Raw genomic sequence first — 14,186 nt, forward strand, 5'->3', positions numbered from 1 at the left:
ACACACAGACACACACCTAGCACACAGATACATACACAGACACACACACACCCAGCACACAGGCACACACACACACACCCCTAGCAAACAGACACACAGATACATAGACACACACACACACACACATACATATACACCCAGCACACAGGCACACATGCAGACACATACACAGACACACACCTAGCACACAGATACATACACAGACATACACCCAGCACACAGGCACACACACACACACACACCTAGCAAACAGACACACAGATACATAGACACACACACAGACACATACAGACACATACACACCTAGTGCGTGCACACACACATATATACCCCTAGCTGTTACCATTATTAGCTGACTTGGAGCTCAGGCTCTGGTCTATACTCTGCTCACACAGACACACACACACATATATGCCTAGCACACACACACACACCCAGCACACAGGCACACACACACACAACCTAGCACACAGACACACACATAGATACAGACACATACACACAGACACACACAGCATATAGGCACACACACAGACGCATACACAGATACACACCTAGCACACACACACACCCCTAGCACAGACACATAGACACACATACACCCAGCACACACACACACACACATATAGACACACACACACCTAGTACACAGGCACCTTCACACCCCCCCACACACGGAGACACACACATAGCATACAGACACAGATACGTATACACACACACCTAGTACAGAAACATGCAAATACATACACAGACACACCCTCCCAGCACACACACACACAGCACACAGACACACGTATACAGATACACACAGACACATACACACCCAGCACACAGACACACCAAGGTCTAACTGCTCTAAGAAGTCAGCCAGCTCCAAGTGCTCCCCTCCGAAGCCCCTCATCCCTCAAGTCTATGCGGCCACCCAACTCCAGGCAGCCTGAAAGTTCTCATTTTCCAGAGCACTAGTGCTGGAGACAGGCTGCCCTACTAGCCGTGTGACCTGGGTCGAGTTACCTCCATCCCCTGTGCCTCAGTGTTCTCATCTGGAGTGGGCTGGGGATAATGATGGACACTACTCACAGGCATAATTTTTTTTTCTTTTTTGAGACGGAGTCTTGTTCCATCGCCCAGGCTAGAGTGCAGTGACGTGCACTGCAACCTCCACCTCCTGAGTTCAAGCAATTCTCCTGCCTTAGCCTCCCTGGTAGCTGGGACTGCAGGCGTGTGCCACCACGCCCAACTAATTTTGTATTTTTAGTAGAGATGGAGTTTCACCATGTATGTTGGCCAGGCTGGTCTCGAACTCCTGACCTCAAGTGATCCGCCCGCCTTGGCCTTCCAAAGTGCTGGCATTATAGTCATGAGTCACCACGCTGGGTCTCACAGGCATCATTGTGAGGCTTAAATGAAATAGGGCATGCATGTGGCCCAACACAAGGTCAGCCGTTCGGAGTCCATGGGGGCCTCGCCGGCCTCACTGCTCCCGGAGGACACTCTAGGGGAGACTCAAGGACACGGGGAGGGTATGCTGAGTGCTCCTGTGGCCCTGCCTCTCCACAGCTGCCTTGCGAAGACCAGATCATCCTCCTGAAGGGGTGCTGCATGGAGATCATGTCCCTGCGGGCGGCTGTCCGCTACGACCCTGAGAGTGACACCCTGACGCTGAGTGGGGAGATGGCTGTCAAGCGGGAGCAGCTCAAGAATGGCGGCCTGGGCGTAGTCTCCGACGCCATCTTTGAACTGGGCAAGTCACTCTCTGCCTTTAACCTGGATGACACGGAAGTGGCTCTGCTGCAGGCTGTGCTGCTAATGTCAACAGGTACCTGCTGATTGGCCGGGAGGGCTCAGAAGCTTCCAGGGGTCCCAGAGATTGGCTGGACCCTGGGCCTGTTGCTCAACTCCCTCCTGAATCTTCTTCCGGGCTACCTCTCTGTCACCTAGGCCATCCCCTGTCCCCTGTCCCCTGCTCTGTCACCTACTTCTCACTTGTTCCCCTTGCCTCCCCATCCCTGCTCTGTGCCTTTTCCTATCTTGCTTCCTTCCTCCTCTCTGCCCCCATCCTCTGTCACTCGCATTCCCCTTTGTCCCCCACTCCCCACTTTGTTCTCAACCACCTTCCATCCCCATCCCTCCTTTGTCCCCAGTCCCATCTCTTACCCCTCAGTCCCCTCCCTACCCCCATCGGCACCCCGCCTCTCTAACCACCAACCCTAGTCCTCCCCTCTCCCAGGCTCTTCTCTCTGCCCCAGCCCCGGCCTGTCCCTCTGTCCTCCTTGCGTTGTCCCATCCCCCCAGCTCCCCCCTGCCCCTCTCCACTTCCCAGCTGCCTCCCTCTGCCTGTGCTTCTCCTGCCCATGTCCCTCAGGGGGAGCTTCTCCCCTCCCCTCCCCCAGCCTCTCTGCTTCTGTCTCCCCTCTAGTCCTTTCTTCCCCCACAACACCTCACCCTCCCCATCTCCAGGCCTTTGGCCGGCCCTACGTCCCTCACGGCCCTCTTCTCCCACAGACCGCTCGGGCCTGCTGTGTGTGGACAAGATCGAGAAGAGTCAGGAGGCGTACCTGCTGGCGTTCGAGCACTACGTCAACCACCGCAAACACAACATTCCGCACTTCTGGCCCAAGCTGCTGATGAAGGTGACTGACCTCCGCATGATCGGGGCCTGCCACGCCAGCCGCTTCCTCCACATGAAAGTCGAGTGCCCCACCGAACTCTTCCCCCCACTCTTCCTCGAGGTCTTTGAGGATCAGGAAGTCTAAAGCCTCAGGCGGCCAGAGGGTGTGCGGAGCTGGTGGGGAGGAGCCTGGAGAGAAGGGGCAGAGCTGGGGGCTGAGGGAGACCCCCCCCACACCCCTTCTCTCCTTCCTCTCGTCCTTGGATAGATTCAGCTCCCATACACACACCCGCACTGCCCAGGTCCCTCCTCAGACCTCCAGCCCTGGGACAGGGCAAACAAATGAACTTGCTATGGAAAGGACAGTGTGGGAGGCTGGGGGAGCCGTGTCCTACAGTTCCCAGGACCCCGTCCTCTCAGAAGGTAGGGGAAGGGTAGGAGGACTGAGAAGAGACAAGCCACCTTGACTGTAGGGGAAGGAGGAATGTGGGCTGGGGGAAGATGCCCTCAACTCACCCCCTACACACACAAGAGAGAGCCCCCACCCAGTTCCTTGGCCTAGGTCTCCCCTCCAGGCTGAGGGCCTCTCTACTTCCCCAGATGCCTGGGTGCAAAGAACCGCTTGGCTTGGCTCCTCCCCTGGAGGTTAAAATTTATAGTCATTCTAACTGCACTTTGGAAACCAAGCAAGGGGAGAAGACAAATGAAGAAAACTAGACAGAGAAAATACGAAAAGAGAGAGCGAGCGATAGAGAGAGATGATATTAAGTTATTAACTGAGGCTGACCAGAGGGGAGAGACCCCCCCCTTTACCACCCCATGCACTTTGTGAGCTGCCCTCCTTCCCCCACATCAGAGAGGAATGCCCCCACACCAGAGCCCCAAGGGTAGGGCTGCCGATCAGAGCTGTGAGTTAACACAACAGGGTCCTGGCCACCCCCCTTGCCGTACCCCACCCTCTGTGCCCCTTTGGCACCCCCCGACCCTAATATGTCCTCTGCTTTCTGCCACTCGTGCCCGCTGAGTTCCATCTACCTCTCATGCTGGATGCCAGCTGGCCCCTCACCAGCCTGCCCTGCTGCCCACACAGCTCCCCTTTAAGTGCCCAGCCCTAGGGGCCTCTCCCCATCCACCTCCTCCTTCCACACCTTGGCACCCACCCAGGAAAAACTGTGGCTCCAGCTCCTACCCTCCTCATATCCTGCAGTATTAGCTAGAAACCGGATGCTGCTGCATTGGGTGGTGGCGGGGAGGGCAGGAGGGCTGTGCGTGAGCGTCTCCCAGAACCCTCCACCCTTTTAGCACTCTGTTTCCCTGTTTCCCATCTGTCTTCTGGGCTCTCTCTAACCTCTGCCCTCTCCCCTGCTCCTACTCACTGCACTAACTCTGGGCGGGCAGGCATCGGAATAGGGGTGTTTAGATAAGTGACACTTAGTTGGGGCCCCATGGGAGGGGGTGGTTGGTGCTCCTTTTTCTTTAAAGCTCTTTTGGCCAGCTGCCCCTCTGCCCCAGGACCCCTTCCCCTCTTCTTTTCTCTAATTCAGGGACTTTGGCTTGAGCCCCTCTCGCCCTCCTGGTGAGGGTGCTCTGTTGGTCTGCACTTGGGTGAGCTGCCCTCCTCCCCCTCCCTGTGGCTGCCACCCACTCCTCAGGGGAGAGAGAGAGAGAGGAGGTGGTCCTCCCATGGGAGCAGGAGGTGGGGGTGGGACAGAGCAGACCAGAGGGCGCTGGGCTCAGGGCTGCATGTCGGCAGGGATGGATGGGTGGACACAGATGCCCCCGGAAGCCATGGGGATTGGGGCAGGGGGTGGGGGGAGGGGTGCCAGGGCTTCCTGCGCTTTGCACTATTGGGGCAAAAATGTCTTAAGCAGTGGGGAACCTGCCACCCCACCCTGACTCTCAGCCTGCCACAGCCCCCTACACACACACACACACACACACGTACATGCACACACGGACATGGGAAGGCAATGCTATGCTGCCCATTAGGGCACTGTCCTTTCCCCATTGGTCAGGTGTTCCAACAGGGGTGGAGGGCCTGGAGGAGCACCCACTGTCACCTGTGCATGTTCCTGTCCCACCCTGCTGGGGCCTCGGGCTGCCTGCGCTGTCTTTGTCTCTATCCTCTCTCTCTCTCCTGGAGTACTGATTCCTCTTATTACTCCAGTTCCATGGGTAGGCCCTCTCGTACCTTCCTCCCACACCTGGGGGCCCAGTGGAATTCCTGACCTGTCTGCTGTCTTCCCCACCCCTCCATCCCCACCCCAACCCCTCCATCCCCATTCTCAGCCATGGACACGGCAGAGAAAAGGCCTTGAAGAGCCTTGGCCTCTTATAGGCACTTGGGACTCCCCCACCCTCCCCAATCATATGAGCTGTGATTCCCCTCCCCCTCGGTGATGTGGGGTGTATGTGTGTGTTGCTCTGCGTGAATGTGTGAGTGAGTACACATGGTAGGGGGGAGGAGCCAGGGCGACTCAGGAGTGCCACGCACCTGCTCTAGAGCGGCAGCTGTCCCAGTCCCTGCTGTGGAAGTGGGGGACAGGGCCCTCTCCTGGGGGCCATTGGTGCTAATGAGGGGGATGGCCTTGATGTGGGTGCTCAGCATGCCTCCCCCAGTATTGGCCCGGGGCACTAGGGCAGGCAGGGTGGAGCAGCAGGTGCAGTATCGGTGGGAGGACGGGTTGCTGGGAATAGGACGAGGGGGCCAGGCCAGGACAAGGGGGTGCCAGAGCCATGACCACTACCCCACCCCCACCACTCGCCTCTCCATCTCAGTATTGCCCCTCCCATCACTCATAACACACATACCTCATCCAGCCTCCTCCCTGCTCAGACTTGGGGAGGGTGGGGGAGGAGCCCCTACCCCTTCTCCTGGTGGCGGGTCTGCAGAGCTGGGAGAGGGCAGGGCGTGTGACAGAGACACCGTCCATAAGGAGGACAGTAACTCCTGCCCTGGGAACTCCTGGGCAGCGGGGAGGGGGATACTGCCCAGAGGCGCTACTGAATGTATGAGAAGCTGGTGCTGGGCTGGGGGGAGGGGAGTTGTGGCCAGACACAGGGAAGGAGGTAGGTCTCTTCCCCAGGGAGGGGTGGGACCGGCAGGGGTGACTTGAGGGGCTCCTACTCCTGCCCCACATTGACAATCAGTATGTCTGTTATGTGCGATTTTTCACCCCGTTGTGTTTTGGGTCAGGATTTTAAAGAAAGATATTTTTATGGTAATTGTTGCTCGTCTATTTTACTATATATTTATGTAATAAATATATGATGAAAATAACCCCCTTGGGCACCCCCCTTAGACTTGTGTGCTGTTTCCCTATATCCTCCCATCTGCTGGCAGAGTCCCCACCCCACAAACTGACCAGATGGAGAGGTGGCCCCCCAGCCTTGGCAGTATTTCCACCCCACCCCCCAAACGAGCACACACCACAGAAGCCAGCTCAGCTGTGAACTCTTGGATTTGAGACAGGAACAGAACAAATCAGGGGGCCAGGGGAGGGCTGTGGGGGAGAGAGAGTGGTTTAAATAGGGGAGGAGGGGAAGTTCGGTGATGGGGGAGGGAGGCAGGTATTTACAAGAAGGCTCAGGGGGCCAGAGGCTCATCTTGGAATATTTTATAACAATATAAATAAGATTCTGGTTTGCTTTTCCTTTTCGTCTCGTAAAGGAGAGAGAAGTGCAGAGTTCGATTCTGTACAAGGGGGCAGCGGCAGAAGGCCGGCCGGGCGGGTCACTGGGCGTCCACCCGGAAGGACAGCAGCTTCTCGGAATGCATGTTGTTCAGGGTCCGCAGGTCCGGCAGCTTGAGCAGCAGCTTGGTGAAGCGGGAAGTCTCCAAGGGCCGGTTCTTCAGCACCAGAGCCCGAAGAGCCCGCAGCAGCGTCTCCTGGAGCTGCTCCACCGAAGCGGAATTCTCCATGCCCGAGCGGTCTGTGGGGAAGACGACAGCAGTGAGGTGGACTCCCCGAGCTCCTCTGACGAGGAACCGGAGGTCTGCGAGGACCTGGCAGGCAATGCAGCCTCTCCCTGAAGCCCCCCAGAGGGCCGATGGGTAAGGAGAAGGAGTGCCATACCTTCTCACAGGCCTCTGCCCCGAGAGCAGATGCCTGAAGGCTGGGAGCGTGGGCTCAGCAGGGCTGGTCACCTCCCATCCCGTAAGACCACCTTCCCTTCCTCAACAGGCCGAACATGGCCAGGCTCCCTTGCTTTTTGCTGTGTAGTTCCCTCTGCCTGGGATGCCCTTCCCCCCTTCTCTGCCTGGCAACATCTTACTTGTCCTTTGCGGCCCCAACTCAAGTGTCACCTCCTTCCCCAGCTCCCCCAGGCAGAAATAGTTGTCTGTGCTTCCTTGGTTCATGCTTCTACTGTGACACTTATCTCACTGTTTTATAATTAGTCGGGCATGAGTCTGTTTCCCAAGCTAGACTGTGTCTGAATCATGTCTGTATCCCCAGTGCCCAGTGCAGGGCCTGGCATAGAGTAGGTACTCCATAAAAGGTGTGTTGAATTGAACTGCGTCTGCCTCCTCCCCCGGGTCAGGCGAGAGCCTGACCTACCTGCAGAGACAAGCACCACCGCGGTGAAGAGGCCCAGCTCCTCCTCGGTAAGCGCCAGGGAGTTGAGCTTCTCGCTGAAGTCGAACATGGCATTGAGCAGGTCTCCCATGCCCATGGCACCAAGCTCTTGCAGGCTGTAGGTGGTGCGGCTTAGGAACATCACTGTCTGGTCCTTCACGTTGAACAGTGATGCAAAGCGCACCATCAGCACCTAGAGGGGGAGTGGGAACAGTCAACCTGGGTGGGGTGGAAGAAGCACTGACCAAATCGCCCCTGTAGTTTGCCAAAGGGTTTAGTGGTGCTGCCTTTGATTTCTCAGTAGAGTGGGGGTTGTTTCTGAATGGGCAACGACGGAGCCCAGGTGGAAGGATGGCTTTGGGATCCAGTAAGCCTGAATCTGAGTGTCAGCTTTGTTATTACCTGTGACCTTGGGCAAGGCATTCACCAAAGTTAATCTGCTCTTGTCTAGAATGGGGGCAGCACTGTACCCAAGGCATTATTTCAGTGTAATGGGTTGTGATTAAATTCCAGCTGAGATGACAGAAGTCCCAGCCATCCAGAGACAGCAGCAGGAGCAGCTCAGCCCCTTCCACCAATCAGAGGCTATAAGGACAAAGATACTGGGTTCTAAAACCTTTCAGAGGTCCTGCCCACCCCAGACACCAAGGCCTTCTGCTGGATCCTTCCCAAGGTCAAAACAGGAAGTGGCTGGCTGCAGTGGCTCACGCCTGTAATCCCAATACTTTGGAAGTCCGAGGAGGGCGGATCACCTGGGGTCAGAAGTTCGAGACCAGCCTGGCCAACATGGCGAAACCTTGTCTCTACTAAAAATATAAAAATTAGCCAAGTGTGGTGGCGGGCACCTGTAATCCCAGCTACTCGGGAGGCTGAGGTAGGAGAATCGCTTGAACCCAGGAGGTGGAGGTTGCAATGAGTGGAGGCCGCACCATTCCACTCCAGCCTGGGCAACGAGCGAAACTCTGTCTCAAAAAAACAAACAAAAAAACCAGGAAGCATAAATGGTCACTCACCTCAAAAGTGCCAGCCTTAAGCAGGGTGACTTGGTCGTGCTGAGAAAGGTCACGGAAGCCCGGGATGTGCTTGGCAAACTCTACCACCTCCCGCACAGCAGGCGTGAAGCTCATGGAGAAATCTTCCCAGATCTCCTGCACCGTTCGTCCACTGCGTCCATGCGGGTACATGTTCATAGGACATGCCTGGGGGAGGAAAGGATTGAGGGACGGGAGTGTCAGCCAGTCTGAGCCAGATGAATGCCCCAAGCAGAGCTGGACCCCAGATTCTGCCTGGGCTAGGGGCTGTGGCCCTGGAGGATGGGTCTTTAAGATAAAGTAGCAATTAGGTGCCAGGTGGAGATCAGGGATTCCCAGGCAGAGCCCAGACTGCAAGGCAAGACATTCTCTCCTGGGAAGAGGCTATCCCCACATTTAGCCTCCAGGAACCCCCAGCTGCCCTACACTAAGTCCATTCTGCCAAGCACCCCCCGACCTTCTTAACGCACCCGCCCGCCCCCATGCCCTTACCAGCAAAACATTCTTGGAGTTAGCCTGCCGGGGACTGTTGGCAGGTGCCTTGCCTTCTGGGGCTGCATACACGTGGGTGGGGCATAGACGGTGCCCGTTGCTGTTGGACTGGTGGCAGCTGTGGTGTGCAGGGCCGGGAGGCCAGGTGGGAGGGTAGGAGGGGGCCTGGCGCAGACCATTTAGGGCCTCGTTATGATGCTGGGCGGCCAAGGTGTTGTTGTCATTGGGGACAGGTGGGCAGCCCTGATTTTCCCAGCGATGCGGGGTGGTGGCTGGAGGGCTACCTGATGCATGGTTGGCATTGAAGTTGCCAGGTGAGCTGCCCAGCTTGTCATGGGCGTAGGTGAAGATCTCTCGATGGGCCCGGGCCACCTGGGATATCACATCCTCCACTGTGGGCTCGGGGCTTGGGGATCTGGGAGGCGTCAGCTGTTGCGGGAACTGGGAGAAGCCCACCAGGGGTGAGGGGACTGGAGCAGGGGGTGGCGAGGGGCCCATGGAGCCTGGGGTGGGGTGCTGGGTGGGTGAAGTCTCCAGCGGGCACTGGCTGCTCAACTGGTTGTTGGCCAGGTTCATGGCACTCTGCATCTCAGCAAGCATCCGCTGCTTCTCTCGTTTGGGGATGCGCCCAAAACGCACAGCTGCAACAGGATGAGAACAGCGTCAGGAAGTTCTCAGCCACACTCACGTGCTTCTCTTCCTTCCTTCCTCCTGAAAGGGCAAGGCTCTGAAGGCTTGGGGTTTCACATCAAAACTAAAACCAGCAAGGCCACGCCCATCAAGGGGGTTTCCCTAGAAGGGATTGTTGGTAGGAGGTGACCCGAGGGACCAATGGGATAGAAGTGTATGTTGACCCAAGCAGATGAAGGATGGACATCCCCTGTACAAATGTGATTCACAGTATGATGTGTCTCCATTTGTGACTTTTTTAAAGGGAAAGATTAAGTCAGAAACTTTGGGCGGAAGAAAGGGGGAGGATGTGGGGATGCTGCCTCACCGTCTCGAGACATGCCCACGGAAAGACACTTCTTGAAGCGACATTGCTGGCAGCGGTTGCGATTGATGCGGACGATGGAGCAATTCTCATTCTTCAGACACCTTTTGTACTGGATGTTCTGCTGGATGCTCCGACGGAAAAAGCCCTGGAGGGCAGGGGCGGTTAGTGACCACCTCCATCATGGCTGGGCCTCTGTGTCCAAGGGGGAGGGGGCCACCTGCCCCTGCCCTTACCCCCAGTCCGCCTCACCTTGCAGCCCTCACAGGCGTGCACGCCATAGTGGAAGCCCGAGGCAACGTCCCCACACACTTTACACAGTAACACCATGCCATTCAGCTCTGTGAAAGACACGGGCAGCAGGTGAGCAGGAGAGGCCAAGCTGAGTGGCCAGAGGTGTGGAAGGCTTTCTGGGCTGGAGATCCGGGGAGGGAAAAGCTAAGGAGGAACTCCAGTGTTAAGGGGCACTGGAGTGACAAGACTGGGCTGAAGAGGGGCTGGTGCCACTCTAGGAGAAATCCCTGAAGCCAGAATAGGCCCTGGCAAGACTGGTGTCACGTAAAAACCCATTCCCAATCTGGCCGTGGCCTGCTTCCGTTCCCCCGAATCAGCTGGAAAGGTACTCACTGGTGATGTTGCTGCTGCTCTTGCTGGGGGACACTCGGCTGCTGTCCTCCATGGCCACTTGTAGACTCCCTGGGGGGCTCCCATTATAGAAGGAGGAGGAGGATGACGACGAGGAAGATGAGGAAGAAGGGGAGCCATCATCACTCAGGCTGGGTGCAATGCTCCCAAAGGAGCGAGCTGGGTCTTGAGTGAGGGAGCCAGTGGGGGACGGTGGGAAGTAGGTGGGACAGCCTTGGGTCAGGGACTGGAAGCTGCCATTGGAGTTGTCACTATAGAGGGATTCAGGGCTGGTGCGGCTCGGGGAGGAGCCACTGGAGCCAATGTAGGTGATGACGCCACCTGGAGGGAGAACAAAAGGGAAGGGGGTGTCAGCCACCATGTCTCTGGACCTAGGATGCCACTGTGCTCATCCCCACCTGTCTGCCCAAAACACTGCTGGCCACTCAGTTCACCATGTGGAGCCCCTAATCTTGGAGTAAATAAGCAATTCCCCAACACACAGTAGACATGGCATGGCCAAGCAACACCCACAACCATTTGCAGGACACGTTCAGCTTCTGCTTTGAATGTGAGGTGTGACCCCTGTGGCATAACGCGTATGTGCCCCCTTCCCTATATGCCTTCCTTGGGAATATCGACTGCAGCTAATGACTTAGTTGTCAATTGAAGATTGGGGGATGGGCAGCTGAGCGCCATTCAAAGTGCCCAGTCCTCCAAAAACAAAAACCCAGCTGCTGATTTTAATACTAAGACCATTCCAGGAATGAGACCATGGACCACGGAGGGATAGCTAGCCAATAGTAAAGAGAATGGAGATCTTACAAAAGACAATCACATTCCCCCCAGTCTGGGAGATATATTCTCTGAAGGAACTGAAGGGAAGGAATCTGCCCGCCTGGTTCCCCTGGCCTCTAAGAGAGTGAGCCACAGTGGACTCTATCTCTGTGTCCAGAAAGGACTTCGCGGTGCGAGTTGCAGGAGGCGGAAGTACAAACTGTCCAGCCTAGGGCTCTAAAATTCCCCCTTCAGATCTCAGCCTGGTAACAATGACCTTGGCTCTTTGGCCACTCAGGGACTTTGACCCTCTGGTTACGTTGCCAACGAGGTGGCTGTGCTCCTGTGGTATTAGCAGGAGAAAAAGGTGACCTGCCTGCCACACCTCTGCCAAGCACCTAGACTGGGCTGCTACAGGCGGGGTGGGAGAAGGGAGGATCCCAGGACACGTGTGAGCTGACACATGCCATGCCACTGTGTCTGCAGAGGCACATGTCTTGCTCACCCACTGACACACACTAAACTGGGCAGGGCGGCCCTAAAATAGCTCAAGGTTGGTCAGGGTGAACCCAGCTCCTTGGAAAATAGTTGCACAACAGATCAGCTCCCACGGTTTCAGGGCTGAGGTGGGGGATGGAATCATTAGGTGACGGTAAATGAAGTTGACCTAGTTCACCCATCCACCCATCCCCCAAAAGAGAGACCTTCATGCAGAGGATTCCAACGTGGAAGTGAGGAGCACACTCAAAAGAGTCTAGGCCCAGGTCTAGACCCATCACTACCAACTTATTTTGTGACCTAGAGGATATCAACTCCCCTCTTTGGGTCTCAGTTTTCCTTTTTGTAAGAAAAAAGGACAATATCATTTCAGCTATGAGTGTGGGGTGCAGCTGCTTTGGGGAGCCCTTTGTAGGCACACTGCAGCTTGTTTGGTGGAGATGAGGGTAAGACAGTGGTCACAGAACTAAGGAAAGAAGCTTGGGGAACAGAGAATTTGGAATGTGGGGAAGCTGAGTCTAAATGAAGTGCAGTGAAGTAGGTGCAAACAAAAGTGAAGGCGAAAGGAGTGAGAAAGGTGGTTGGGGTGAGGTCTCTTTAGGGAGTGTAAAACAGAAGGCCATGAAAGGTCAGAGATGGCTCCATGTTACTTTGTTTTGGTGATGAGGGGGAGGGGGCCGGGCAGGCGGACCGGAAAAGGAGGCAGGCGGGGGCGGTGAGTCAGCCCAGCTTCACCCAGATCTCGGCGGGGCGGGGCAGGGCGGGAGCTGGGCCCTCAGCCGGCCTCACGTCCCCGCTCCACGTGTGCCTCTCGCACGTGGCTCCCCAACGAGGAACCCCGGAACTCGAGGCCCCGCCCTCCTTGCTTCCCGTCAATCGAGAGCAGTAGCCCCACCTCCTCCCCGCCTCTCCCCGGCGACCGGGTCGTGGGCTGGACCCCGAACGCTAGCAGGACCTGGACAACCTAGGGGAAGAGAGAAGGGGAACACGCGTTGCCGGGGCGACTGGGGGGCGGAGCTCATTATGTAACGAGGCCGGGAGGCAACAACCAATGGGGTGGCGGCCACGGCTTCTGCTGAATGAAAACAAACGCAGCACGTGGGCCCGGCTCTCGAGCCATGTGAGCCCTCCAGGTGGCCGGGGCCCTGTAGGTGTCCTCCCTCGGGCCGGGCACCACGCTCTGGACTCCTCAAGTGTCGCTCCCTCCTGTCACTGAGGATTCCCCAGTGAGATCCGAACGATTCTCCCAGCCCCTCCTTCCCTGAGCCCCGATCGAGCCACTGCTTCTCAGATTCCCTCGCGCCTGCAGGAACTAGAGGAGGGGGAAGACAGGAGGGGAGGGGGTCCGTTTTCTGAGGCCAGGCATACCACAGCTGCAGGTAGTGGACAGATGGGGCCGTTTCGGGGCACTGTTCCAAAGCTCCCAGTCCCCCTAAATTTTTCGCTTCACCACCCCCATACCTCCTCTTCATTTCCACCCGCCCCGGGATTCGAGGCTCAAGGGAGCTTTGGGACTCTGAGGGGTGGTGATGGGGCGTTTCTGAGAGCATTCCCAGCCCGAACAAGTCACTCTGGAAATCCCACATTAAAGCCACGCAGCATGTTAGCAAATCTCCGGGCCAAGGGACTCCCCGGTCCCTTACAAAGTTCCTCTTGTTATAAGGCGTAGATGGAGGTGGGGAGACAGTGACAGGGAAAAGATGATAGTAAAGGAATCTCAGTACCTGTGTTGTTGTTGGAGTCCAGGGTCGTCATGTCTTCACCGGCTGAGAGCGGTCATTCAAACTGGACCTTGACTCAAACTAGAGGTTGCGATCGCCGCTGTTGCCCCCTGGGCACTGGCTAAGGGCGGGGAGAGGACCCCGCGACTCACGATCAGGATCCGAAGCACCCTGCAGCAAGGTCTCGGGGTGGCCGGACTGCAGCCCTGCAGAAGGGTTGGACGTTGAGGCAACGAAGTTCTGCTTTGCATGGGAAGAGCAAAGAGAGTGTGTGGGGGGAATCAGCCTGCAGTAGTTCTGGCTAGAAGGTAGCAAGGAGCGTCGGGTCTCTGCAGTGTACGGGGTGCCTCTGCCTGCCGGCTCCGCAGCGCTGTGGGGTAGCGAATCCCAGTGCACAAGTCCCAGAGAGAGAGAGGTTGCAACCAGGAAGTAAGTAGGTGATGGGGAGAAACGGGGCACCGAGTCGCAAAGAGGCGAGACGTGTGCCCTGCTACGTTCTCTCGGCAGTAATATTTCACTCTGCCAATCTCAGCCGCCTTTTGCCCGAGCCTTTCCCTGGGACAGAGGGCTCTGCGCAGGCGCCAGCAGCCCAGGGTTCCCGGGCCGCACGCGGCACTGGAGCAAGTACCATGTGATCCCAGGGAGCGCCTCGTGCCCCAGTGACACACTTTTCCAACAGCCGGCACGTTGAGCTCTGTGCGCCTGCGCAACGACAAGACTGTCGGGATTTGTAGTCCACTGACAAAGTGGGCGGACTGCGTGCCTTTCCCCTTTCTGCCTGGCAAAGCGCTTACCGGGACCTGGGAGGAGCTGAGAGTGGGGTGGGGTGCGCTGAAGAGTCAGGGTGGCGTGTTTAGA

At 57.0% G+C, this 14,186-nt stretch overlaps 2 protein-coding genes across 2 annotated transcripts in view; one reads left to right on the forward strand and one right to left on the reverse strand.

Annotated features, from left to right (window-relative positions):
• Positions 1–5,894, forward strand: part of THRA (thyroid hormone receptor alpha) — a 20,225-nt gene extending 14,331 nt beyond the window's left edge. The window contains exons 7-8 of the mRNA XM_017869282.1: positions 1,564–1,822; positions 2,509–5,894. Of these exons, the coding sequence (XP_017724771.1) occupies positions 1,564–1,822; positions 2,509–2,759 (510 nt within the window). The 3' untranslated portion in view covers positions 2,760–5,894. The remainder of the gene's footprint in view (positions 1–1,563; positions 1,823–2,508) is intronic.
• A 154-nt stretch (positions 5,895–6,048) lies between these two features.
• NR1D1 (nuclear receptor subfamily 1 group D member 1) lies at positions 6,049–13,983 on the reverse strand. Its single transcript, XM_017869281.1, has 8 exons — positions 13,332–13,983; positions 10,336–10,674; positions 9,961–10,049; positions 9,712–9,856; positions 8,715–9,355; positions 8,205–8,390; positions 7,174–7,384; positions 6,049–6,547 (listed from the first exon to the last, which is right to left on the reverse strand). The coding sequence occupies exons 1-8, from the start codon at positions 13,360–13,362 to the stop codon at positions 6,348–6,350; spliced, it is 1,842 nt and encodes a 613-aa protein (XP_017724770.1). The 5' UTR covers positions 13,363–13,983; the 3' UTR covers positions 6,049–6,347.
• Positions 13,984–14,186: the final 203 nt, after the last annotated feature.

The sequence above is a fragment of the Rhinopithecus bieti genome, unplaced genomic scaffold (genome assembly GCF_001698545.2).
Source record: "Rhinopithecus bieti isolate Rb0 unplaced genomic scaffold, ASM169854v2 scaffold_5019, whole genome shotgun sequence".
Classification (NCBI taxonomy): domain Eukaryota; kingdom Metazoa; phylum Chordata; class Mammalia; order Primates; family Cercopithecidae; genus Rhinopithecus; species Rhinopithecus bieti.

What these genes read in the sequence shown, in the direction of transcription:
- NR1D1 (XM_017869281.1), bottom strand. Translation starts at nt 13,362, where the DNA reads ATGACGACCCTGGACTCCAACAACAACACAG. An exon ending in GGACTCCAACAACAACACAG is followed by an intron (nt 10,675 to 13,331) that starts GTACTGAGATTC and finishes TTCTCCCTCCAG; the next exon opens with GTGGCGTCATCACCTACATT. An exon ending in CGTGGGCATGTCTCGAGACG is followed by an intron (nt 9,356 to 9,711) that starts GTGAGGCAGCAT and finishes ATCCTGTTGCAG; the next exon opens with CTGTGCGTTTTGGGCGCATC.